Source organism: Fulmarus glacialis, unplaced genomic scaffold (assembly GCF_000690835.1).
Source record: "Fulmarus glacialis isolate BGI_N327 unplaced genomic scaffold, ASM69083v1 scaffold8131, whole genome shotgun sequence".
In the NCBI taxonomy this organism is placed as follows: Eukaryota; Metazoa; Chordata; class Aves; order Procellariiformes; family Procellariidae; genus Fulmarus; species Fulmarus glacialis.
Window position 1 is genome coordinate 3,578 of NW_009192092.1, and position 24,571 is coordinate 28,148.

Genomic DNA, 24,571 nt, shown 5'->3' on the forward strand with positions numbered 1-24,571 from the left:
CAGGAGAAGCTGGAAGCCATTGTGCAGCTGGAGAACTATTATACGGTTGCCATCACGGACACCTGGCAGGCTGACTCACACAACTGGAGTTCCGCAATGGATGGCTACAAACTCTTCAGAAGGGACAGGCAAGGAAGGAGAGGCGGTGGGATAGCCCTGTACGAACAGTATTGGGGCCAGTTCTGTTCAATATCTATATCAACGATCTGGACGAGGGGATTGAGTGCACCCTCGGTAAGTTTGCAGACAACACCAAGTTGGGCAGGAGTGTTGATCTGCTCGAGGGTAGGAAGGCTCTTACAGGGGGATCTGGACAGGCTGGATCGATGGGCCGAGGCATTTTATCCTACATCTTACTAACCTTCTGCAGAGCGTTGGGGAGGAGCCTGGCATTTACTGAGAACACGAGCAACAGCCTTTGGGAAGATTCAGGAGAAAAGTCTGTGCTGTTTGCAGCACTTCCAGAAGCTTGGTCTCCAAAGCACAGTGGGTGGAGAAATTTGGTGGTAAGCCATTACTAAAACAGAGGTCTGATGTAGGCTCTCTGCTCCACCCAGATCAATAGAAAATTAAATACCCTTCTCATGTAAAAAATTCTTTACAGACTGACTCTGCAATGCACAGACCACCAGTGTCACTGCCAGAATCACACTCAGCTCCTAGTGACACTGCCTTCATCTTAGCTTAACTGTTAAACCATTAGTAGAGAAAATAGCATGAAAAAGAACCAATTGTTTGACTCAGAGAACTTTGAGCCATCTAAATCTTCTTCTGTTTAAACATGCCTCAGTTTTTAATCATAGAAATGTCTAAAAAAATGACTCTTTTTTTTCCTTTTGGTGGTTCTAGAAACCAGAAAATGCCTCGTTGTTTTTGCTTCAGAGGACAGTCTATGGCTGTTCCTACCAGTAAAAAGAAGGTACAGGATGAAAGATTTGGGCACACAAAACACATACAACATTGGCAAAACATATAGTCAACACGCTGGGCTTAAAAATGTCAGACATGAACTTTTTTCACAAAATATATTGAACAGCACTTGCCCGTTAACAAATAACTGATCAGAGAAGCTAGAGAACTTGAAGTTTCTTCCAGCGCTGCTCTGGACTTATAGTTTCACTTACATATTATACCACCCGAGTCTGTGATGCGTGCAAGATAATCATCATGAACAGAGGTAAGAGGCATCCCAGGTTTTCTTGGCGTACATATCCTGCTGTTGTTTTCAGTGTTAAGTCAAAGCTCAAGTCATTTTCAATCCATCAAAGCCACAAAACTTCCACCTTTTCTCTAGGCTGGCCCCAACCCCGCTCAGCTCCTGCCTGAATGTGTTCTGCAGTCGAGTCATGAGAACTTCCACTTCCGCGGTGCAAATCTGTGAAAACAGAAGGAAAACGTCACTAAAAATGAAAATGCTTTTGGTGATGGAAGCCCTGGCAGTAATGACTGGCGGTATTCATGCTCAAACGCACTTAATTGCTAAAGTACACCTAGACGTCCTGTCCAAATACTCATGGTAATAACCTTGGGACAGCATGAGTTGTGCTATTGTAACACTTCAGGGTGAGATGGATGCAGATATAACAAACATTAGAAATAAGGGTAAAAGGACTGTCCTAATTTTTTCCACTGTGAAATGCAAGATAATGGATTAAAAACTCCCAAGTATTTAAGTAACTGAAGAGTGAATACTTTTACTACTGCTGCAAGAATAGAGCTCCCAGTAACTGGGTACAGAAATCAGGGACATGGGGAATTTATATTCACATTCTGAACCGTCACAAGCATTCATCTACAGCGCAGCCACCATGTCCCTAACGGCACAGGAGTTGCTCAAATAGAGCTAAGATACAGGATCTGGAGGTTACACTGCTGCAGAAAAGAAACCTAAATATATAAGGTGGACAGATTTGCTAGAGCAGGTCAGACCACAGGCTTGTCAAGCCAGACTCTTGTTTCAGGTAGTGACCCATGGTGGAGAATGATCCACCCAGTTCCTGCCCCCAACCAGCCCCAGGGACGTCACCCTGCCGCCTTTCAAGGTGACTGGTGGCACCTTTCTTCAGGAAGCACTCTCTGCTGTAGCTTTTTAAGCTTTTGTAACACGGCGAGTAGTAGGAAGCATAATGTGTTACATGGCTTTCTCATACAGCTGAATCTTACTTCTAAAAACACTGGCAAAGTTATGTGTTTTCTCAGCACTGTGCCCTGTAAGAACTGAAACTAAAGCCTCTGTAGTGTTTTCAAGGGCTTCAAGCAGTGCACGTACCTGCCAGCATCTTTACCCAGTCACACACCAGCTATACAATCTGCACCAAAAGTCAATCACACATAGGTGGGCGGGCCCATAAATTTGACTGCTCTGGTATTTACTAGATACAATTAAAGTTCAGCGAGTGAAAAAACTTTTAAGATGCTGCAAGTTAAGAGTTTCAGGACATATAAAGAGTGCAAAGGCTGTGTCCACCTTATATTCAATTGCCTGCAATGGTTTTCTTATGGCAGCAGAAAAATTAATTTATTATTATTTGTTATATTCACCAGAATTCAGGATTGCTTCTGCTGTGTATTTGGGACTGCTTTGACACACATTCAGAGCTATCTCTGCACAATAACCTCATCCACCTGCTGGTTAGGTAGAGCATTAGGATGTATTTTTTGGATAAAAACATGGATATTTTCCAACATTGCAGCGCAATGTGACATCCTTTGTACATGTTCTGTTGATCTACCACAGTCACTGTCTCTATTTTTAACTCCCTTTACAGTTTGCAGAGTTTGTAGCTCTGTAATTGCAGCACTGTGAGTTTCCAGGGGCTGTGTTTTAAGCCAGCTGCGTACCGACCGCACCTCAGCAGTGCTTCCTCCTGCGGATGTTTCATTTTCACCCCTGCCACAGTGGATTCAGTTTGACTGTTCTGTAATGTCAAGCCTGATCCCACTTCATGGTCTGCAATACAACGCATAACTGGATTTTCCAGGAGATAATCCTGAGTCACTTCCCCTAGCATCCTTCCAAAGTCATGTTCGACTGACCTTCTCAAGGAGGCACTATATTGTTCTTTTGATTCACTTACTTTCTGTGTACGCCAGCATGAATTACAGTTTTTGGCTAGCACTTAGCTAGGGAGAAAAGTTTTTTACTTCCAAGAGTGCGGGGTACCACTTGCCACTGGGAAGACAACGTACACAGAGAGTATGTTTGCTTTTAAGCCTTCATTAGTGCACAAGTGCATTCCTCTGAAATCCCTTTGGCAGTAATTGCAGGTCCACGGTTTTCAAAACATGCCCAACATGTGATAAAGATCAAAAGCACCTGCTTTGCAAGATGGCTTTGCATTTGGTGGATGCGCTTTTGTTACCATGCTGTTTTGCAATCAAGCAGAAACAACAGTCCAAGTTTTGAGAGAGACAGAGAAACAGCACAAGCTCAGGCTGGCAATGGCTTTGGTAAGGCAGAGGTCCAACCTAAGACATGAAACAGAGAGTGGACACCCCGGGAGGAGCATCATCTACACTGCCCAGCACCTGCCATGCTCACAGTGCTACAGAGAGTTTCTGTAAGGACTGTTTCATGGCTTCAAACCACCCTCGATCTTAATTGCTGCACTGTCTGCTGACCTGCTGGCCTTTTTGGTGAGACTGATGGGCAGGGAACAGGGGAAAGATATTCCTCTTCTTTTCCTGCTGGCAGCTTCAAGAAACCAGGTTCTGCTCTCAGGTGCTCCCCCAACTCCTACCCCACCTCAGGCCCAAAGATCTGCTAGACGTTCAAAGCAACACCCCCAACTAATACCTAGCTCCTGCAATAATCAAGAGAGAGACAAAAGAGCTAAGATGTAACCTGAAGAACAAGTGGGAAGACCTCCTTTCAAGAGACCAGGCACAAAAGACCTGTGCAAGTCAGTAGGCCGATGTGTTTACCTGAGTGTCAGCGAACAATAAGAGACTGATGCCATTGCAGAGGTTAAAGGATGCACTTTTCACAGGGCTTTTCTGCTAAGCTTATTGTAGAAACCTCCAGTAGCCCTTTTCTACACTGTAGATCCCAAAGAGGAAGCGCCAGAAGTCAGATGAATGATATGATGGCATTTCTTTAGAAGCTCCAAAGAAAAATAAAGGCAACTGTTTGCCTCATAGACAAATTCAGAACTAGAATGAGAAGATAAATTATTAGATGTGTCTTTAAAGGGCTGGAGTGAGCCTGGAAAACACAGGCTAGCAAGCCGTGCTTTCTTAGAATGGGGAAAATTAAACTAAGTTATAAACAAAAGCAGCTGAAAAAGTTCCAGTCACAAGAGACGATTCCCACACTGGTAAGTCTCCTGTTCCCGGGGCACTTTAAGGAAGACAACCGAAGAACGGTATAGTAGAGGAGCAAGACGTAAATTTCCTTGAACCTTCAAAAGCCTTTGCACAGTCCCTCCCCATTTACTCCGAAAAGGAGTCCAAAGCCAGTGATACACAGAAATACTGCAGGAAACAGCAGCTTCTTGTACTAAGGAAAATGCATGAGCGCTGCTCATTATTGCCCTTCTTGAGTCCGGCACCCAGGACTCGATCCCCCCACTTAGCACAGACCCCTGTAGCAGGGTCTGTGATTCAGTGCTTTGCTTTTGTAGCATAAGGCCCTTGCACAGCACCCTCCTAAAAACGACTTCATTGACAGTATCAAAACAGAGGCAGAAAAGGCTCAGTGAAAGGCTACAAGATCAGAAATATGGAAAAAACTTTGCTCAGAGACACAACAACAGTATGACTGTTCAGTTTAGAGAGAATATATACAAACAGTGGCATGGCAGATGTTCCAAGATAATAAATAGTACGCAAGAGGCGGGTTGTTTGCTCTTTTCCTTAGAGGTCATAAGGATAAAGGAAACAAAGGCAGCAAACTTAAACAGAATAAACAAAAATACATTTTAGATGGAGATTTTAAAGATGGAATTCACTGCTGCAAAATACAGCTACTGTCAAAGGGTTTTCTTGAATTAGGGGCAGGGTTACACGTGAACATCTGCAGTAAGAACATCATCTTCAACTCTGTATTTAAGTTAACATTAAGCTATGTAAGGGCTAAGCCAGAAGCTGGGCTGCTTTGAGCAACCTGATCTAGTGAAAGAGGTCCCTGCCCACGGCAGGGGGTGGACTAGATGGTCTTCAAAGGTCCCTTCCAACCCAAACCATTCTGTGATTCTAAGAAAGTTCACCCCTTCCCTTGCCCTCCCTTCTAGCACATTATTCCAGTTAATACACACCACTTCTTACTGTCCAACCCCTGCACTGTTCCCAGGGAGGGAGTGAAGCTCTTTCCCAGCCACACAGGCTGAACACACTCAGGGCACAAACATACCGCCCAGGGCACAAACATACCGCCCAGGCTGGCTCAGGGAACTGGAAGTGTTGGTACACTTACTTTGCTGTCCAGACGCTGCAGGTAGGAACAGATGTACTCTATGCTTGCTCCAAATGGGTGCACGTGAAGAAACGTTGAAATTATTCCTGGGGAAAGGAACGCCACAAACGTCATTCTCACGAGACAAGAGCCAGCTGAGAACACCAGCTCTCTGTCACTACTGGCACAGCACAGAGCGATCTAATTGGGCTTTTTTCGTTTTAAGTACAGTGAGGTTTGGCTCATAGACTGCAAAGGAAACAACAGCTAACCAATGCAGCTGGTTAGCACATAAAGCACACCTCACCACTCTCGTTCCTTGCCCAGTACTGGTAATGTACCCAATGATGAACCACACTGACATTATCATACATGTGGGGATGCAAGGCCCAAGGAGAGTGAAAGCAGAGCTCTCCTCCAGCTGCACCATCAAAGGTGAAGGAACAGGAAAAGACAGAAGTCAAATGGGCAGAGCAGCAGTGGCATGTGTGTCCCGTCCTGACAGTTTTGTAGCATTCGGTTAAATAGAGCAACCCAAGTTTGCACTCTGTCACAAAGAGACTCCTTTCCAACTCATGGCCAGGACAGTATATCAAAAAGACTGACTTGCATTTCTGACCATCATCTGCAGAAAAAGGCTGTGCCTTTGGTTTTCCCCGAAGTCCCTTCCCTCTCAATGCAGAAACCAACCCATGATCCAGCACAAACAGATCCATCTGGATAACAATAAATGATTTATTGTTATTCTCAAATCAGATGTAGAGGGATGGCTAAGGAGAACTTGGCTGAGTGACAATGAACTAAAGAAAATGCCTTGTCCCATCAAGACAAGGACTTCTGTTCCTCCTTTTCAATCCAGAAAATCCCCAACTATCCAGTGCTTTGGGCTGAAAAGTTGTAGCATGCCATGTTAGGTTATTTTTCAATATTACTAGGAATAGACAAGGGGGAAGGAAATAAAAAGCATAGCAGTTACACCTGCGCTGTAAATCAGAGGTCACCAATCCCTTCGTGAACATCACTTGAAAATGCTGGCAATATTTCTCATCCCACTGAGCCCAGCCTTCTCTGCCTGCCACCTTTCTCCACCCTTCCTTCCTGTCTGGCTACAGCTTCTAAAACTAGAAGAGCTTATCTGCTTGGGGTCCTTGGCACACCATGCCTGACCTAACGGTGTGCCTTACTGCTGTGTGGGTCCACAAATGTCATCCACACTGTGAGGTGCTGCAGTGCTCAAGCTGATTGAAGTCTTGGAGTCTGTGACACTGCTTAGGATCCTGTAAGGTTAATTAGGCTCTAACCGAATGAAGACAGACCCTCCTCTGTAACTTACTACCTATACTCCCAGAAGAGCAACTTGCACTCCAGTACATTCTGACTGGGACTGCCACTACACACAAGCCCCCTTTACATGTGTGCAGTTTTGACTGAAAGGTGCACAGCACGAGATTTCCACGTGAGCAATGCACAAGGTGAATTGCTGACCCCACCAAAGCTCAAGGCTTTCCTTAGTTGCAGGACTTCCACCTCCATTGGCATAACCAAAGGAACAAGAGGTGGCCAGTGGGAGCTGCAAGGCCACCTTGAAGTAAGTCCCACTCAGTTCAGGTCTCCAGCGTTGTCACCAAGCCCATCAAAAGAACTTACCAACTAATAGAACTTCTCGTTCAGATTTCACAGGACTATTGCTCAATGTCTTCTCAACTGGACATTCCTTCTCCTGGCTGCACGCACAAACTCTGGATGTACTGCTCTCCTGCAAAAAAAACCACGGGCCTGTTCCACACACCAGCAGCACAGCAGGCACTCTTACACATCAATCAGCAGCTTGGTCAGACTCGACAGAGTCTGTATTTTTGTTTTCCTGTTTCTGTGAGTCATTGCATTCATCACATTGCTGTATCTACTGTTTATTTTGCAAAATGCTTCCAACAAAGCCCAGCTATGTTCATGCTGCTGTGTCTGAATTATCAAGTTGGATTAAAAACCCATGACGTTAAGCAAGATGCCACAACACACACTTTATCAGCCCTGTTCACTGGTATGATGCCTGCTCTAGAAGGGCCTTATTTTAAACAATAAAAAAAAAAAAAAAAACAGACAAGAAAGAAAGCCTTGCAGTGACTAATTCAGATGCAGACATTTATTTTTCAGATGCCTAAACTGAGGCAATATGATTAACCAAGCGCCCAATGGCTGCCAAGTGTTTAGGATCAGACTCTCCTTAACTTGAGTTTGTGGTACTGAATTAAAACAGAATTTTGCATAATTTATCATCCCCAAAATAAACACAAGACTGCCAGTGATGCAAAGACTTGGTGGGTGCACTAAAAGCAGGACTTCCTTTTATTCCTAAGTTTTATGCAGAATTCCAGTGGTCTGAGAGCTACAGACAGCTATAATTGGAGAAATGGACTGGACTTGGGCCAATAACAAAGATAGAATTAAATGGTCCCTTGGGTTTGCTTAGCTTCTTATGCCAGTGCAATTCTCAACTACACAAGACTGAAACTGTGCAGTCCTGGCCTAAGCAGGCTGTAATTTGCTTCTGCAGGAGAAAGTAAAGGTCTGCACTGTGGAAACGGAGCTAGCTTCAGGCTGACACAGGGACTGCAGTTCAGCCAGTAGTGTTATACTGGAAACGCACTGCCTGCTTTCTCTTGGAGATCCAACATGTTTTTGAAGGCTGGTTGAAATAACAGTGCAACAAATTATCTTGCACACCAAAACCCATTTCCACACCAGTGTTGCAAATACCTACTGTTCTTCCAGCCAGAAGCTGCTAGCAATGGATAACTTGATGATTTTAATTTGTATACAGAGACAGTCTGTATGTACCACGCTCATACAATTCACAACAAACCAAACTTTAAAAAATTGCTCATTTTACAATGTCGTGTCATTACTTCCCTCACTGAGATATTCTGACTGAAGTAGCAGAAAAGAAACTCTTAGACTTACATTCCCTTGACAATCAGTTGCATCTCTCTCCTTGTCCTCTTCATCTGCTATGCTTTGCTATATACCGGCAAAGAAAAGGAAAGATTACTGATGATAGTCTGTTATTTCTGTTCTTTGCTATCAGGCACTGAAGCTCCTGCACTGAAGACTACTGGGCTACAAAGCCATTTTTCATTTCTAGAAAGACATTTATTATCGTTCCAGCTCATGGCACAAAAAGACGGGGCTAAAGATTGAAAATCTGAGACAAGACCTAGGATTTGGCTCTGTGGTCCTCAGTGAGAAGTGCTGCGTAATGTTTCTTGTCTATCCTGTATAATTGTGGCTGTGCTATAGAGGAGAGGACCAAACATGTTTAGATTCATGCATGGGTCCACAATCAAAAGACAGAATGGATCATACCTGAGAAGAAACAGTAGGTATTTATGTTTAGAATAAATCCAGCAAGCATAAGAATATTATAACACTGACAAAACCTTCCAATTCAAGAGTGTTTTATGGAGGTCAGATCAAAACACGTCCCTAAAAGGCAAACCTAAAAATCAACGTTTGATAATTGAGACCCTTTTTCTTATCTTTTAAAGCTCAGGTTGCAGAAAACCACATTTCAGCTGCAATACCACTGTATACTATAAAATGAAAGTTAATCTTTTATTTATACAGTTGCTTATGTAGATTGTCTCACTGGTATATGAAGCAATCAGCAAGTTCATTACTGATATGCATCCTTCAACTTGGCAGGTAATTTTTTCATAGGTTTCCAAAGGCAACTGCTCCTAAGCCAGGGCTAGGCATCTTCTACACTCTGTCCTTCACTGTGCTCGTGACAGACCATGAAATCCAAGGACTGGATTTACTACTGAGCATAAGGAAGCACTGGGATGGCACATACCTGCTCCTTCAGGTTTTCTAACAACGTTTCTATTTTTAGTTTGTCTTCTTTCACTTTTTCTAGCTCAACTTCTCTCTTTTTGTATTCATCTTGTACTTTCAAAAGATGCTGGAAGAGAAAAGATAAACTCAGTTCTTAACCTGCCTTTCACCTCCTACTATTTAAAGAACATAAAATGAGTAAGGGCTTTCCACAAAGACCAGACAAATCATATTCAGAACAATTAACAGGTTAAGTATAGAACAAGAAGAAATCTTTTCTACAATGTACCTTAGGAACGTCTTTGCCTATTAGCATACCAAAATAGCATGACTTTGTAAACATGGGGCAGTAATTCCATTATCAACAAACCTTCACTGTCCCTGAAATAAAGCATGTGTTGTGCACTAGACTGCGGGCCTGGCCCATGTTAAAGCTAACTCTTCCTCTCCCCCAGTCTGGTTCATGCTATGGCCGTACAAACAGTCAGCACATGGGAAAGAGCAGCACAGAAACAACCAACCTGGGGAAGTCACCTTAAAGCCTTCCTAGATCTCTAGCCCCACGTTAATACAGAGGTGACTGGCAATTTAAGAAAATACGCTGAAACAGCTACTAGATAAGGAGATTTGCACTATTATTTGCACAATTCCACATTGCAGAAAAACGCGAAGACTGCTCCCCACCCTGGGCATCAGCCCAACAGTGCAGGGTGCTTGCAACAAACACCACAGCAAGCGGTGCACTCCCTTGGCTAGCAAAGCTCAGGAGAAACGTGGGGTAGTGAATCACAACCCACATCTCAGAGGTAAGCAGAATGAAATTCTCAAGCCCAACCTGGTGTCTATCAAGGAGAACCAAGCTGTGGTTGTGGATATAACAGTCTGCTTTCAGAGCAAATTTGTACTCTTGAACGCATCCACAGGGAAAGCAGATGAGTACAAAAAACTAACTGAACAAACCAACACAGGCGACAGAGGGAAAGTATGATTGATCTCCCATTAGAGCCAGAAGAAAACAGTGCTCAGCAAATTGCTAGCAGCACTGGGCCTCCCAGGAATAGGTAAGATCAAGTCACCAGGAGGAGAAAAGCTTAAACACTAATATGGCAAAGGCACTAGTCTAGCACCTTTCCTAAGTCAAACCAGGATACATAAATATATATATATATTTCAGTGAATGCTTTCTTTCATGCTTAAAACACCTCTAATCAGTTGTTTAATACTTTTCTCCGTCAACTAGAAGAAAAAAAAAAAAAAAGAAAAAAAAAGATTCATAATCCTACTCATTAATAGTTACAGACAAACAGCATTTTTTTTCATCAAGGAGTTCCTCCAGAGTGTTCTCCCAGCACCATTCATCCTGGTAGCGGTGTAAAGAGAAACTTGACCTGCCTGACACCTGCAAAAAGGGAAATCTGTTCTGTCCTGCAATTCCCTCCCGCATTGAAGGCTGACGGTGACTACAGAAGGCCCTTCCTGCCAGCGCCAACATCACAAACACCAGTGCTGTCAGTTCATACGGCAGGTTCACCCAGAGAACGACCACAGCCTTCACAGCATTGCTGCAGGTTCTTATTTTAACAAAGTGCCTACCTGAACTATTGTATGCCTTTTATGCTTGGTTATCAGTCTGGCTTAATATCCCAAGGGCTGTTAAGGTTTACGAGGACCCAAACCACTTGATATTCAGCCCAGGGAAACCCCAAAGAACAAGACATGCCCTACACATTTCCATAAGAATGACAGCCCAGTAAAGTTCAGAAATGGTGTCAAAGCAAGTGGGATTTCCCACTTTCTTGCTCATGCTGGTAACCAGAATCTCACACGGTTACAGAGCAGGTAAGCACAGATTCAGTACTTCAGAAGTCAGTGTGGTCAAGCAAAGAGCACACAAGGAATCCATAAACTATGGATTGTTTCCATGTGACTTATCAGTTCATACACAATCACTGTGTTGAATGTTTGGTTGTTTGGGGTTTTTTTGGCAACACTGGAAATGACAGAAAGTTGCTCCCATTTGCCAGTTTTGATCCTGCTGACTCTGCTTGTGTTTCTGCTCCACATCACAGCCCCTTTGCCTTTGTAGCAAGGCCATAGCTATAAAAAAGTCCAGGCCCACCTTCTGCATCCCCTGAAGAGCCTGCTGGAGAAGCTTCATCTGCTGCTCCTTGGTTGTGTCTTCATCCCTGCTCGCTTTGCCTTGCTCCTGCTTTAGCAGTTCCACCTCGTTCCGGTAGGCGTCCAGCTGCCAGCGCAGACTGTCGTTTTCTTCTTTCAGGGCTTCCACCTGCGATACCAGAGCTGGAGAACAAGGCAGGCAGGGATCAAAAGTCAAAGAACTGGGGGCAAGAAGTCCTTGGGTGCTCTTCCCCAGCACACAGTGTCTGTAGCTCCCACCGCCCAGTTACAAATCCAGAGTACCAAAATGAATTTGTCCCAACCACTGTTTGCGACGTCTCTTTAGAAAACAAGCTCCTCTAGACAAAGAGCACCTCTCAGTGGTGAATGTAGTATTTAAGTTGGAAGGGAAAAAAAAAAAAAAAAAAAAGAAAAGAACATGTTGGAGTAATGACTATGCTGGCAAGGAAGCAGGTTTCCTAACCAGCAAAGCTGAAAGACTCTGGGACAGGCTGCACTGGCACCTTCAGCCAGAAGAATGTCTCCATCAAGTCAGGGGATGAAACACCTGCATCAATCTGGTGTCCACATAGGGCTTGATAAATTCAGGAATGGGATTATATAACATTATGGCTGCAAAGACAGCTTCAGCAGGTTTCAAAACATACCCATGATGTGGAGGGCATAGCCTGACATCCCATAGCCTTGCTATTAACCTCTGGTACTTGAGCCGTGGCCAGAGCATGCGGAGGTACGTGTGCCTGGGAATCGCACACTGTACTTGGAAGACAGGGATTTCCCACACAACCTTCATGATGGTATTTCCTAAGCTGAATGTTTGACCTTGTAACCTCAATATCCAGGAAAGTCCTTCAACGCATTTCTGGACTATTCATCTTTTACTTCCTGCAGACAAAGGGAGAAGGGGTATTTGGACAGTGCAGTTCTCATGTTAGACTCAGCCAAGGGCATTTCAAGCTCTACGATAGAGGAGCACTCAGCTGACCGCACAGCCCTGCGCTAAGGCTGCAGCCACGTCTACCACCGCACAGCCTTGCTGCTCCCTCTCCAAGCGCTGCTGTCGGCCCAGCTGCTGCTCAGGGTACCACTGAAACCCAGCACCTTGTGATGGGGATCTGCTGCTCTGTAACTGTGTCTCCAGTGCTGGGCAGACATCAGCGGTGCACTGAAACAGGACAGCTCAGGTCGACAGCGGTGTAGCTGCAAAAGCAGAGTGCTCTGCACAGAGCAGCTGTGCAGATGACCTCAGCTACGCACCGCTGTGCCGGTGCTATTACCTGCACACACATGGCAGGGAGCTTACGGCTCCTCCACGTGCATCTCCATGAACCCCACACGTCTCGCTACGGACTGCAGTTCAGACACAGCTTTAGGTTACCCTGACCATCACAGGGAGGAGTGACAAACACTGGCTACAGAACCAGGCGCCAAGAGGAAAACAACTCCAGATAACTGCACTTGATTTTACTCTGCCTGTGACAATTTTGCGGTACAGAACAGTCAGAATGGAGCTCCTGAAAGAAACCACTGAAGAGACAGGTACTTTGTTTATGAGCTGTAAAAAGTGATTTTACCTGATTCTTCTGTTTCTTTCATCTCTGATGGATCTTCTATTTCTTCATCAGACATTTCCATTTCCTCCTCTCTTCGAATACCCATTAGTTCATCATTATGAATATTACGAATTTCCTAAGGTTCAGAAAGTAGAAGGGTTTTTTAAATACAGATTACAAGGAATGGATTGGTTGGATAAAAAGATGCTGAAATCTGAGTCTGCAAAATGCAACTCCATGATACAAGAAAGGGGAAATGATAAAAAAAATTTGGCACAGACTATTAGATCAAGGACAATATCTAGCATGAGTCAATCTGTCAATGTTACCGATATTACTAACTCTTCCATCTCCCTTCTACTCTTTGGCCGAGGGCAGGCACCTAGCCTTGCCCACAGTGTAGTTTCTCAGTGAACCCTGTCCCCGCATCTGCCCTGCTTGACGTGACGTCCACACGCCTCTCCTACACTCAGCGCTGCCCAACCTCGTAACCTCCACTGGCTCACTACATCATGTCTCCTCGCTTGCAGCACACATCTAGATCAGTAACTCCCTGCTGCCACGAACTGCTGTCAGTGCTTTCCTCTGCCCCGCACACCAAAGGTTGTGCCGCTCTTACCCATCCCCGACGCCTTTCTGCCCTGCTTCTTCCCTGCTGGGCTCCTACCCCACGCTCCCTGCTCAGCGCCTGTGCCGGATGCCCCCACTCTGACTGAGTGAGCAGCACTTTGGTTCAGCCATCGCCAACAAGCATGCCTGACTGAAGTCAGCCCCGCTGTGCAAACCATGAGAAATTGTGCTAGGCCATATCTTCTCAGGAGCTAACAGTACCAGCCTGAGCTGGGACTAGACCAAACCAAAACCGCTGCAGCCGCACACCTGCACATACACCAAAGCAGCGTTTGACCACGAGCCCACCACTTGACACTATGAATATCTGTAGCCCCCCCAGCCCATTGAGCTCTCCTGCACGGCAGCAGGCTGCACGGCGGCGATCTCCCTTGAGCAGGGACGCCTCTCACGGTTACCCCTCAAGGCTGAGAGACCCTTTACCCAGCATCTGATATCTATAATGAGGTAAGCGACATTTTACAGTACGCCTAAAGGTACATTGTATGCTAGCAACATTGATATATACCTCTCTCTCTCCAACTATAGCTTAATTATTAGAAGTGTAGTAAGTAGTAGAGTGTATCGCCACTGCCAAATCGCCACTGCCAAATCACTGTTTAATTACCATTAAATTATTGCTTAATCACCATTTGATTACCATTCAATCATCAATTAATTGACATTTGATCATCATTTAATCATCAATAAAACCCTTTTAGTTAACCCCACAATGACGACTTCTCTTAATAATTCACCTGTGACAGCACCTCCACTGGCGATGTCCCCTCCTGACACACGTAGCCCGGCTGCTCGCTGGCACATCTCCCTGGCCTTTCTTTCTCCTGCCATATAACATATCCTGCACCTTCCAAGCACTGACCTACATGGCGCCCGGTGCTACCTCTCTCGCCCCACTGCAGCATGACCGTAGCCATGACCCATAGTGCTGCCCACTCCGGTCCTCCCTGCTCCATGCCTCCTCCATGCACAGCTACAACAACAAAACCCACCTAAGACAGAGGTCATGCCGGTTAGAAGCAGAAATCGCAAGTACACAGATAGAGGCCAGAGACTGCCCAGCCACCTCCTGACCCTTATCGATCCTGGTTCACTTTGAAGCTTCTCTCCCCTCTCCCCCCGTGCCAGCCACCGGTGGTCAGCCTGCACCACAGTGACTCTCCCTCCAGCTGCCGGGATCCTCTCCACTCTCTGTCACAGCCTTGGTCCACATCAGGGATCAGAAAGGAACAGAGATGCTACCTCCTACACTGGTCCCTGAGCCACCCCAGCTCCTGCTTGCCTGTGTCCTTTCTGCTCTATTCACCTTGTCCAGGCAGAGCTGGCCAACCCCACCTGCTCTTCCAGACAAAGTCCTCTGCTCTGGCCAACTGGGCAGAGACAGAGCTCTGCACTGACACACATCAGCCTGTTTGCAAGGCAAGGAAACACTTAGTTCAGCCTCTTCATCCCCTCCGCAGAGCAGGACGAGCCACATTCAGAAAACAACAGTCAGTTACTCAAGGAGATGGAGATATCAAGAATACTTACTAGAGGCTAGCACAGGCGGCCAAGTGTCCCCACCCAGTGTCAATTTACCACAACTTCACTTGGGATTATACACCCCAGAAACAGCCATAGGAGAAAAGATAAGAAGATTTGCTTATGAAATAAAATTAATGTCCAGCTCTTTGTAGATTTTACTCTAATGGCCTGAAACTTTCAAAAACTCTGCTTGCCAGCACGGAGCACACATCCACCCAGGGCAGCCAACAGGGAAAACGACCATGCTTTCAGCTTAGATGAATGGACACCTTGGGGACAGCAACAGGGAAAGGCCAAGAACAAGGCAGATCCAAGCGTGATGGGCAGCGCTGGCTACCCTTCCAAAGCAACTGCTGCCTGCCCTACAGACCACCCATAAAATGGCAGCTGGGTCGAAGATCAGAGGAAAATCTTCCCACCGCCTTTAACTGACTCTGCTCAACAGCTGAAAGCCTCAAGTGGCCTTGAAGCTGGAGAAGGCTGCGCAGAGCACAGCACGCAGCGGGGCCAGGCTTGGCTGGGCTGCACAGAAAGCTATGCCGTGGTTCACCAGCGCCTTGACTGCGCCCAAGGGGAGCCCTGGATGGGCTCAGAGAAGCCAAATACTCGAGCGAGGCCCTTCCTAAGCAAGGGAATGTGCTGGCTGGTAGCTACCATAGCATGGTGGTTCACCAGGTCTCAAGCTTCCATGGCTTCTTAATGAGCTGCCTGCAGCTACAGGACCTGCCGGCACTGCCTGGGAAAACCACCTTAAGTCACCATTGATAAAAATAAAACCCTGGCTTAGCCTAACAACTCCCCAACACATACCCTCTCCCTGAGCTGCCCGCCAGGTTTTCCTCTGATGCGGTGATCCACAGGATTAAATTCTGCCAAAAGCCGTACCAAGAAGATGCATCTTGTGGGTCCACCTTCCTTTAAGAGAAGACCCTAAGCTGGGGGAGACCAGCAGGCTGAGTCCAGCAGCAAGTGCTCCTGGAAGAGGCCTCACCAGTGGTCTCACAGCCTCTTCCCACCGGGAGAACTTACCTTGGAACAAAAGACAGCTCCAAATGGAGAGAGTGCTCCCACCCCAGTCATAGTAAGCAATCTCAGTAAGCAGGAAAGAACAGGAGCACTAGGGCTCGAAGTAGAGGCATAATATGAATCAGACTCTCCACCTGGCTTATCAGGTATAAAACAAAACACTAGCTCCTCCTTTAGCTACTATGAAAGGTTTGACTCAATGGGATTTGGAAAGAAAGTCCCAGAAGTGCAGTCTCATGGGGAGATCACAGCTGGAAACTTCCCAGGAAAACACAGTCATTTGGAGTTTTCCAATGTTGTGGAGGATCAACCATCTGCTTTTTACCAGAAGGCCACTGGCTGGGTATTATCCAACTCTACAGATTTTTCTCAGGTTGCAGCTATGTGGGAAGGTGGCCTGCATATACCCAACCTGGTGGTGATCACGGATCACCAGCTTGTCAACTTTGCCCAGATTTACATTTGATGTCAAATAATCTTAAACATGAAAGATGACTTCTGGCTTTGCTGGGATAGACTTGTTTTCCAAGTTTGTAATAAGGAACTCAATACCTGAGAAAAACACAGAACCACAGGAAGATTTACGCTGGAGGGAAGGGATGCCAACCAGAGGGACCTGGACAGCCTGGAGGAGTGGGCCCATATGAACCTCATGAGGTTCAACAAGGCCAAGTGCAAGGTCCTGCACCTGGGTCGGGGCAACCCCCGGTATCAGTACAGGCTGGGGGATGAAGGGGTTGAGAGCAGCCCTGCCGAGAAGGACTTGGGGGTACTGGCGGATGAAAAACTGGACGTGAGCTGGCAATGTGCGCTCGCAGCCCAGAAGGCCAATTGTATCCTGGGCTGCATCAAAAGAAGCGCGGCCAGCAGGTGGAGGGAGGGGATTCTCCCCATCTACTCCACTCTCATGAGAACCCCCTGGAGCACTGCGTCCAGCTCTGGGGTCCTCAGTACAGGAAAGACATAGACCTGTTAAGCAGGTCCTGAGTAGCCCACAGAAATGGTCAGAGGGCTGGAACACCTCTGCTAGGAAAAAAGGCTGAGTTAGTTGGGGTTGTTCATCCTGGAGAAGGCTCCGGGGAACCTTATTGCAGCCTTTCAATATATAACATGCAGAGAGGATATTGTGTCACTAAATTTGTACTCCCCACAACGGCCTTTAGATATATGAAAGAAGGCCAAGTGCAAGGTCCGGCCCCTGGTTCGGGGCAACCCCCGGTATCAGTACAGGCTGGGGGATGAAGGGGTTGAGAGCAGCCCTGCCGAGAAGGACTTGGGGGTACTGGCGGATGAAAAACTGGACATGAGCCAGCACCGTGCACTTGCAGCCCAATCGTATCCTGGGCTGCATCAAAAGAAGCGCGGCCAGCAGGTGGAGGGAGGGGATTCTCCCCATCTACTCCACTCTCATGAGAACCCCCTGGAGCACTGCGTCCAGCTCTGGGGTCCTCAGTACAGGAAAGACATAGACCTGTTAAGCAGGTCCTGAGTAGCCCACAGAAATGGTCAGAGGGCTGGAACACCTCTGCTAGGAAAAAAGGCTGAGTTAGTTGGGGTTGTTCATCCTGGAGAAGGCTCCGGGGAACCTTATTGCAGCCTTTCAATATATAACATGCAGAGAGGATATTGTGTCACTAAATTTGTACTCCCCACAACGGCCTTTAGATATATGAAGGGAGCTTACAAGAAAGAAGGCGAAAGACTTTTTACCAAGGCCTGTAGTGACAGGACAAGGGGCAATGGTTTTAAACTAAAGGAGGGTAGGTTTAGACTGGACATAAGAACGAAATTATCTATGATGAGGGTGGTGAGACACCGGACCAGGTTGCCCAGAGAAGCTGTGGATGCCCCATGCCTGGAAGTGTTCAAGGTCTGGTTGGACAGGGCTTTGAGCATGCTCATCTAGTGAAATGATGCCCATGGCAGGGGGCTTGGACTAGATAGTCTTCAAAGGTCTGTTCCAACCCAAACTCTTCTGTGATTCTGTGGTTCTATGCATAAGCAGTCTGGAAGACAAATCTTGTATGAAGCCATATGAAAGTTCCTAACAGAAATAACCTAACAGAGCCAAAAAACTGGTCTTCCAGAGAATTACTGGGCAACATTAGGCAAACACTTCTTCACTCGGTGCCTGCCCTTTCCCCATCTCAAGAGGGTACATTCACTACTGGCTGCACAGGGCTCTGGAAAGCCACACAACAAGGTCCAGCAGTCAGCAACCTTTACTTTCCAAGCCAGTGAACCAAAACAAAGAAAAATGAAAATCCAAAGCTATCAGGCAGAGTAGGATTTCCCACCCAAACCTGACTAATCAGCAGCACGTGCAGCCAAGACCCTCCCGGCTGTTTACACATCTGTCACGGGAACACTTAGACAACGGTGCCAAACGCCCAACTCCTTTCCAGTCCCTCAGCCATGGCTGCCATCTTACGCATCCAGATTGATATTCCCAGCATGGCTCTGCTGAACGCTGGCAACCCACTGGGCTGGAAACCTTCTTAAGGTTATGCTGAGATGAGAAAGCATCTGCTTTGCCTTATTTCTGACACAAATAACAAGACCAGCTCCAAATTGCTAGCGTTTCTGCAGTGAATAAAGAATATTTCCAAACACAGCAGTGTCTCCCTGGATTAGGATAAAAGACAGGTATTTTTCATAGCAGTTATTTTCTACACTTCAGATCTGGGTCCTACTACTTCAAAGAAGTCTTTATTGTCAGTGGTAAAACCTGATTCAAGCTCCACCCTACTTTAAAAGCTTAATGAGTAAGAAAAATATAATTTTTTGCTCTTTCCTTCAAAACTATTCATTCCCCAGGGTGACAATACTTCTGTTACCACTTTGAGCATTAACCTTTCTAGGGAAGGGACACAGAAGTGAGACTCCAGAGGAGACGAGCTCTGACTTGGAGACCCACCACAGGGCTCTTCCACCACTCTTGGTAGCCCTCCATGTTCCCAGGAGCACAGCTATCTCCTCCCTTCTTCCTCAGGCCAGACAAACATCAAGATGGGCTCCACTGCTAGATGCAGCCAAGAATGTGACATCCCTACTGCGCAGATGACAGAAGGCAGTGTGTATTTCCTCACAGACTCCACAACAAACATCTCCCAAAACCACTACTTTCCCAAGAGACAGCCTTTCTTTACCTTAGCTTTATTTTTTCGGACATTGTGCCTGACTCCAGTAAGATTTGATAAGATCAGGTAAGGGACTGAGAACTACCCTTCCTCTTGCAGGAAGAGCAGTTTGAGTGACAAGCTTCCATCAACCCCATCCTTGCCACCGTCTTTAAATCCTCTATTTCACTAGCAATGTTGCTGCACGGGATAAATACACAAATATGAGAACATTCTCCCTCAAGTTTTCCAGACTGTCCAGCTGCAATTATTTCCACCTCTCAAGTCTGTCAATAAAAATGGGATAAAACAGATCTCTGATGATGCTTAGGGTTTGTTGGTTTTTTTTTTTTTTAACATCTCTCTAGAAATCCCTCTTGCTTTAACATTAAAACCAGCAGAAGACAGATCAATAATTATTGTTATTGTGCACAACTTCAATCAGCATACAGATCTCAAGGTATTGCTACTAGTAAAACAACTACCAAGAGAAAATTTATTACCTGTAACACAAGAGACGACTGAGTAATTCCCATCTTACACTGTGAATTAAGGTGGTGTTATCCACGCAAGCATTGTGCAAACTTAACATCAATATCCTGACAAGAAAGAGACTCTGCTGGAGGATCTAACACAATAAAAAATTACCAACCTCGGCTTGTTTGCACCACACGCTGATGTTCTTACGCTGAGCTTTCGTGAAATGGTCCCAAGCCTTTTGTTTGGAGGCAGAATGGTACACGGCCACTATCTGCTCGACTGTAGTATCAAATCAGCAGTCAAATCAGGCCAGAATATCATCCAGAGAGGGCGAACAAGAGGAGTAAAGGAGTAAAAGAGTGGAATCAGGCAGGTGGTTTGGCTAACCTTTTCTTATAACACTGTACTGTGCTGAAGCTATGCTCAGGAAAGGGACTCTGTGCCTGGAAAGAAAAGTGTGGACTTCACAGGCCAGTGTCAAATGCTCACAGAGTAACGATCAACTGGGAAAACAGCATCTGCTCTTAACTGGAAAAAAGGAAGGCACACGTTGCGCTGAAAAATATTCAAATACACTCTATGAGTGTAAACACTGCCTATGAGTGTAACAAGTGCATCCGGGTAGCACTCGCTCTCTAAAATGGGATGATTAAGTACAACTGTGAAAGCTGGCACTTTGGATCTTCTTCTGCCCAGTGGGTGCAATCCCAAAGAACAGTGCCACAGCCTGAGCATGACCGCATCCCGCCCGTGCGTACTACAGAAAAAGGATTCTGGCATCAGCCATCAACTTTTTTTGTTCCTGAGATTTATTCCTCTATTTCTCTAGAAAATTTGCAGAGGTTTTTGGAAATACAAAGTGCCTCTCCTTGGATGAGAATTCACCCAACAACAGAAAGCACATCTACCTGATTTTTCTTTTTCTTTTTTTTTTTGGTTTTTTACACTTGTGATGTTGTAGTAGGCATAATTCTTACAAAATAAAATCAGCTCTCTGCTACTTAGATTAACCTAAGAGTGGCTGAGATATCAGTGGGTGTTTTATAGAGTGGAGATGCATGCTACTGTCTATTACTACTTACTCTGCAGCACTTACTGTATTTCCCTCTGGTCCATGTGCCCATATTTTTTACCATGAACAGAATTTAAAAAAAAAAAAAAAGATTTAAAAAAAAATCAAGTATCAAACAAGTAACAGCCAAAATTATTGAATATAAAACCAAAAGTTAAGAATGTTCATAACCTAGCCAAGGGGCTCAAGGAGACTTAGTACAATTGTGGAGAAGGTACCCTGAAAGGTATTCTTAAAAAAGAAATGTTAAAAAAAAAAATATTCAGACTTACTAAAGAAAGGATGTATAAGAGGCAATGAATGGACCGAGGAACTGTTATAAATCACATCTTGGAACCAATATAGCCCATGCCTCTTCCTTGATTTCATGGTTTAATAAAGTACTGAGACTTGAAAGACCCAGGTTCGAAATGCTGTTCTGCAACAGGTTTTCAGTTGTGACTGAGAACAGGGTGTTGGGAACACTCTGCTGCATCCTACCTTTGGCGAATAAATCCTGTACACTTTGCTGAGGCACCAGATTACCAGGAACTTACCTTGTCTGTGCACAGAAGTGGAGTTGAAAAGATGACAGAACTACTAATAGACTATAATTAAAAGAGGAAAAAAAAAATTAAGAATTCATTCTCTCCTCCCCAGATGTGGACTCTTACTCCAATAAAAAGTACCACAAGAAACTTTTGCCAAGTTAATGATATATGCTTATAAATTAACTGTAGCTGGACAGAAGCAATTGCTGCTTCTTTTCCTGGAACCCTTTTAGTGTGGCCTCTCCAGACTCTAGAAATAAAGCATCTTCCCTACAACAGACAACCAACATTCAGCACGGAAACACTACTCACACTGAACCAGAATCCCTGAGAGAGCGAGTTTGAATTTCTCTTTAGCTTCTTCCATCTCTTTCTCATGAGCTGCTTTCTCGTTCACTAGTCTGCGAATGTGGCTGTTGGCTGACTGGATCATGGAGTAGAAGTTGTTGGCAGTCCTCCTGTTCACTTCTCCACGCTCTATCCAGGTCAGCAAGGTCTGGATGGCTTCCAAGAACTTTGTGTCATCTGCAGCAAGAAAGGACGCCTTTACACCACAGAAGTACAGGGTCGCCTGCACAGCTTTTAGATCCTTTCCCTGGCACTGCTGAACTGCTCTCTTTCAAAGGTCAACTTACTTCAGGCGGCTAATCACACCTCTTGAAAGCACAATATTATCTGAATACAAGGCTATACAAAGGAAGGCAAGTCTAACATCAAGCTGATGGAGCAAACCATCTGTTGAGGTGCAACAAGAGGAGGACCAACTGCTAGAAACATACTGGAAAACTTCATATGCCTATTCAGATGTACTCATTATGAAATAAAATATCCTCCAGTTCAAAATAATCAGGCCACACATGGGTGTTAGGCTTCAAAGAAGGTCTTAGGACTTACACTAGTCCTTTTAACATGAAAAAAACCTGGTTTGGAAGAAACTGTTGTACTCAAGTATGGGTTTGTTTTACAAAAAGACAAACAGTTCTGAAAGAGATGGCTAGAAGAGCTGCTGTGTGCAGGCTGAGAGCTCAGTCTGAGTGGGCTCTGCAAGGTCTAGATGGCACCATCATTTCAGTTCAGCAAGATGACCACTGGAGAATATAAATCTCTGTCCCAGCATCTGCACAGGCCGTGGCCCACAGAACCACTTACCTTTCAGTTTCTCAGCGACAACGCTGCACTCGTGGTCGGAGTAATGGACAACGGGAGGTGGGGAGGGCGGGCGGAAGCGCTCCTCTTCCAGCCTCCTGCGATGGCGCTCCTCTCTCGCCAGCATCCGCTGCTTACATTCCCACTCATACAGATCATCCCGAGCCTGAGCAAAATCCACATGCAGGCGCCCAGTATCCTTCTTGTCAGTGCTGGAGCCCAGCCTGATGCGATAGCCTGGCAGTGACGATAGCAGTGTTCAGGCAGGACAGGTGACTTACCGTAGGCTCCAACCACCCACCAGTGCCCGTCTCTCATTCCTACAGAGCCAGAAAGCCCCTGAACAGAAGAGTTTAGTGGAGAGTTTAGTGCACAGAGATTGATGCTGTTAGGGGGTTTCCTGCTATCTGCCTGCATTTTGCACATGCTAGGCAAGATCTTACATGGGCTGTTCCTCCTCTAAATGCTAGCAGGTACTGGGTCTCGAACAGCAACTGTAATCGTACACAACCTCTTGGGCTGCGGGACTAAGCCTAGCCGTTCACATGGGGAAAGCAGAACTGCCTTGGATCCACAACTTTGCAAACTTCGGAAGTTGGGAAGGGGGAAATGAGAGGGAGACATGGCAAAGAGGGCAGCAGATGGATGGCAGTAATCTTTGGAACAGCCCCCATCATCCGGTGGGAGCGGGAATAAGGTCAGCAAACGTGCAGGTCCACTGTGTGGGAACTCTTCTCACCAGCACGGTTTGCAGGACTCCTTTTCTGGAGTTTCACATTAAACATGCTAGAAGGCTCTCCTCTGTGATTAAAAAAAGCACAGGTGGAATGTATGGAAGAAAACCTGAACTACAGGGAGGCTTTGTACAAAGAACAAACCCAGAAACAACGCTTGCATGTGGACGACACTGATGACTGCACACGACCATGGCTTTGGGCAGGAGGAACTATAAGCAGAGAATGCCTGCAGCTAAAGAGGCTGGTTTGGCTATATTGAAGGGGTAACCGCAAAGAGACACTGCTCTTACTAATGGGGCATTACAAGTGTAACTCAATTCAAGAGTCGCTGGAATGAGACGCAATGCTTACAATCAGTCAGAACAGGCTACAGAAAAGTTTCCATTATTTTAAACAGCAAAGACCATTTCCCTCACTTATCTTGACAATCTTATCTCTCTGGAGAGAGTATGGGCTTTGGAGGCAGTACACTAGTTTGTTAATATACTGAAAGAATGAATTTGGAAGGGATTTTAGCATGGAAATAGAAAGTATTACTGTATTTTTGTAGTATGGTAAAGAGTCAGGTGGAGAAACCAGGCTGCTCAGCGCAGACGTAACCAGCACAGCAAATGGGGGCTTGGCTGGACACGCACAATCTGCCAGCCATGCAGAGTCTGCGAACACCAACCACGAGGTCTCTCTCCTCCATGAAACAAACCTCTTAAAACCCTACGGATGCAGAACAGGGGCTCCCCTAGGCAAAAGGAGCCCAGGTGTTTCAGCTCTGATGACTAACAAGGACAAAATATTGATGAAAGTTAAGTACACCATCCAATTAACAAGCAACTGAGAGCAACTGCAAATTTTTATAAGATCCTTAAGCATTTTCTACAGAATCGGCTGGATATTTATGCAGGTAAGATGGCGATGGACTCTGTACCTCATCCCAATATTTTGTAGAGGTTTGCAGTACCCAAGCATTGCTGTCTTTCCTATCAGGAGCTGTTTTCACGTATTTAGGCAGAAATGCAATAGCAGCAGAAAAAGAGGCAAACTGACACAACATTAGACAAATCTTTCAATTGCAACAAAGCCTATCCTTATAACTATAACGAAGTCATTACATCTCTGTCCCAGAATTTTAAGCTGCCATCTGAGACAGAAACACACCTACCAGAAAGATAAAGTGCCTTGTCCACCATGAACTCCTCAGCAAAGCGGATATGACAGAAATTCTTCTTACTCTTTCGAATAGCTATGACTTCCCCACACTGTTCAAACACTTCCATAATGATCTGCTCAGTTCCATTTTCTGGCAGTCCTCCAACAAACACCGTCTTACACCCTGGGGGCCTCTCTCTTGTTGCTGGAGGGGGAAGATCTGAAGAAAGCAAGAGAAAGAAAGCA

At 45.6% G+C, this 24,571-nt stretch overlaps 1 protein-coding gene across 1 annotated transcript in view; it reads right to left on the reverse strand.

Annotated features, from left to right (window-relative positions):
• Positions 1-336: 336 nt before the first annotated feature.
• ENOX2 (ecto-NOX disulfide-thiol exchanger 2) overlaps positions 337-24,571 on the reverse strand; it is a 39,215-nt gene continuing 14,980 nt past the window's right edge. Inside the window, exons 4-14 of the mRNA XM_009586927.1 lie at positions 24,339-24,545; positions 22,449-22,682; positions 21,612-21,824; positions 19,870-19,976; positions 12,940-13,054; positions 11,346-11,527; positions 9,246-9,353; positions 8,354-8,410; positions 7,040-7,148; positions 5,414-5,499; positions 337-1,375 (exon numbers count right to left, since the gene is read on the reverse strand). Of these exons, the coding sequence (XP_009585222.1) occupies positions 1,244-1,375; positions 5,414-5,499; positions 7,040-7,148; positions 8,354-8,410; positions 9,246-9,353; positions 11,346-11,527; positions 12,940-13,054; positions 19,870-19,976; positions 21,612-21,824; positions 22,449-22,682; positions 24,339-24,545 (1,550 nt within the window). The 3' untranslated portion in view covers positions 337-1,243. The remainder of the gene's footprint in view (positions 1,376-5,413; positions 5,500-7,039; positions 7,149-8,353; positions 8,411-9,245; positions 9,354-11,345; positions 11,528-12,939; positions 13,055-19,869; positions 19,977-21,611; positions 21,825-22,448; positions 22,683-24,338; positions 24,546-24,571) is intronic.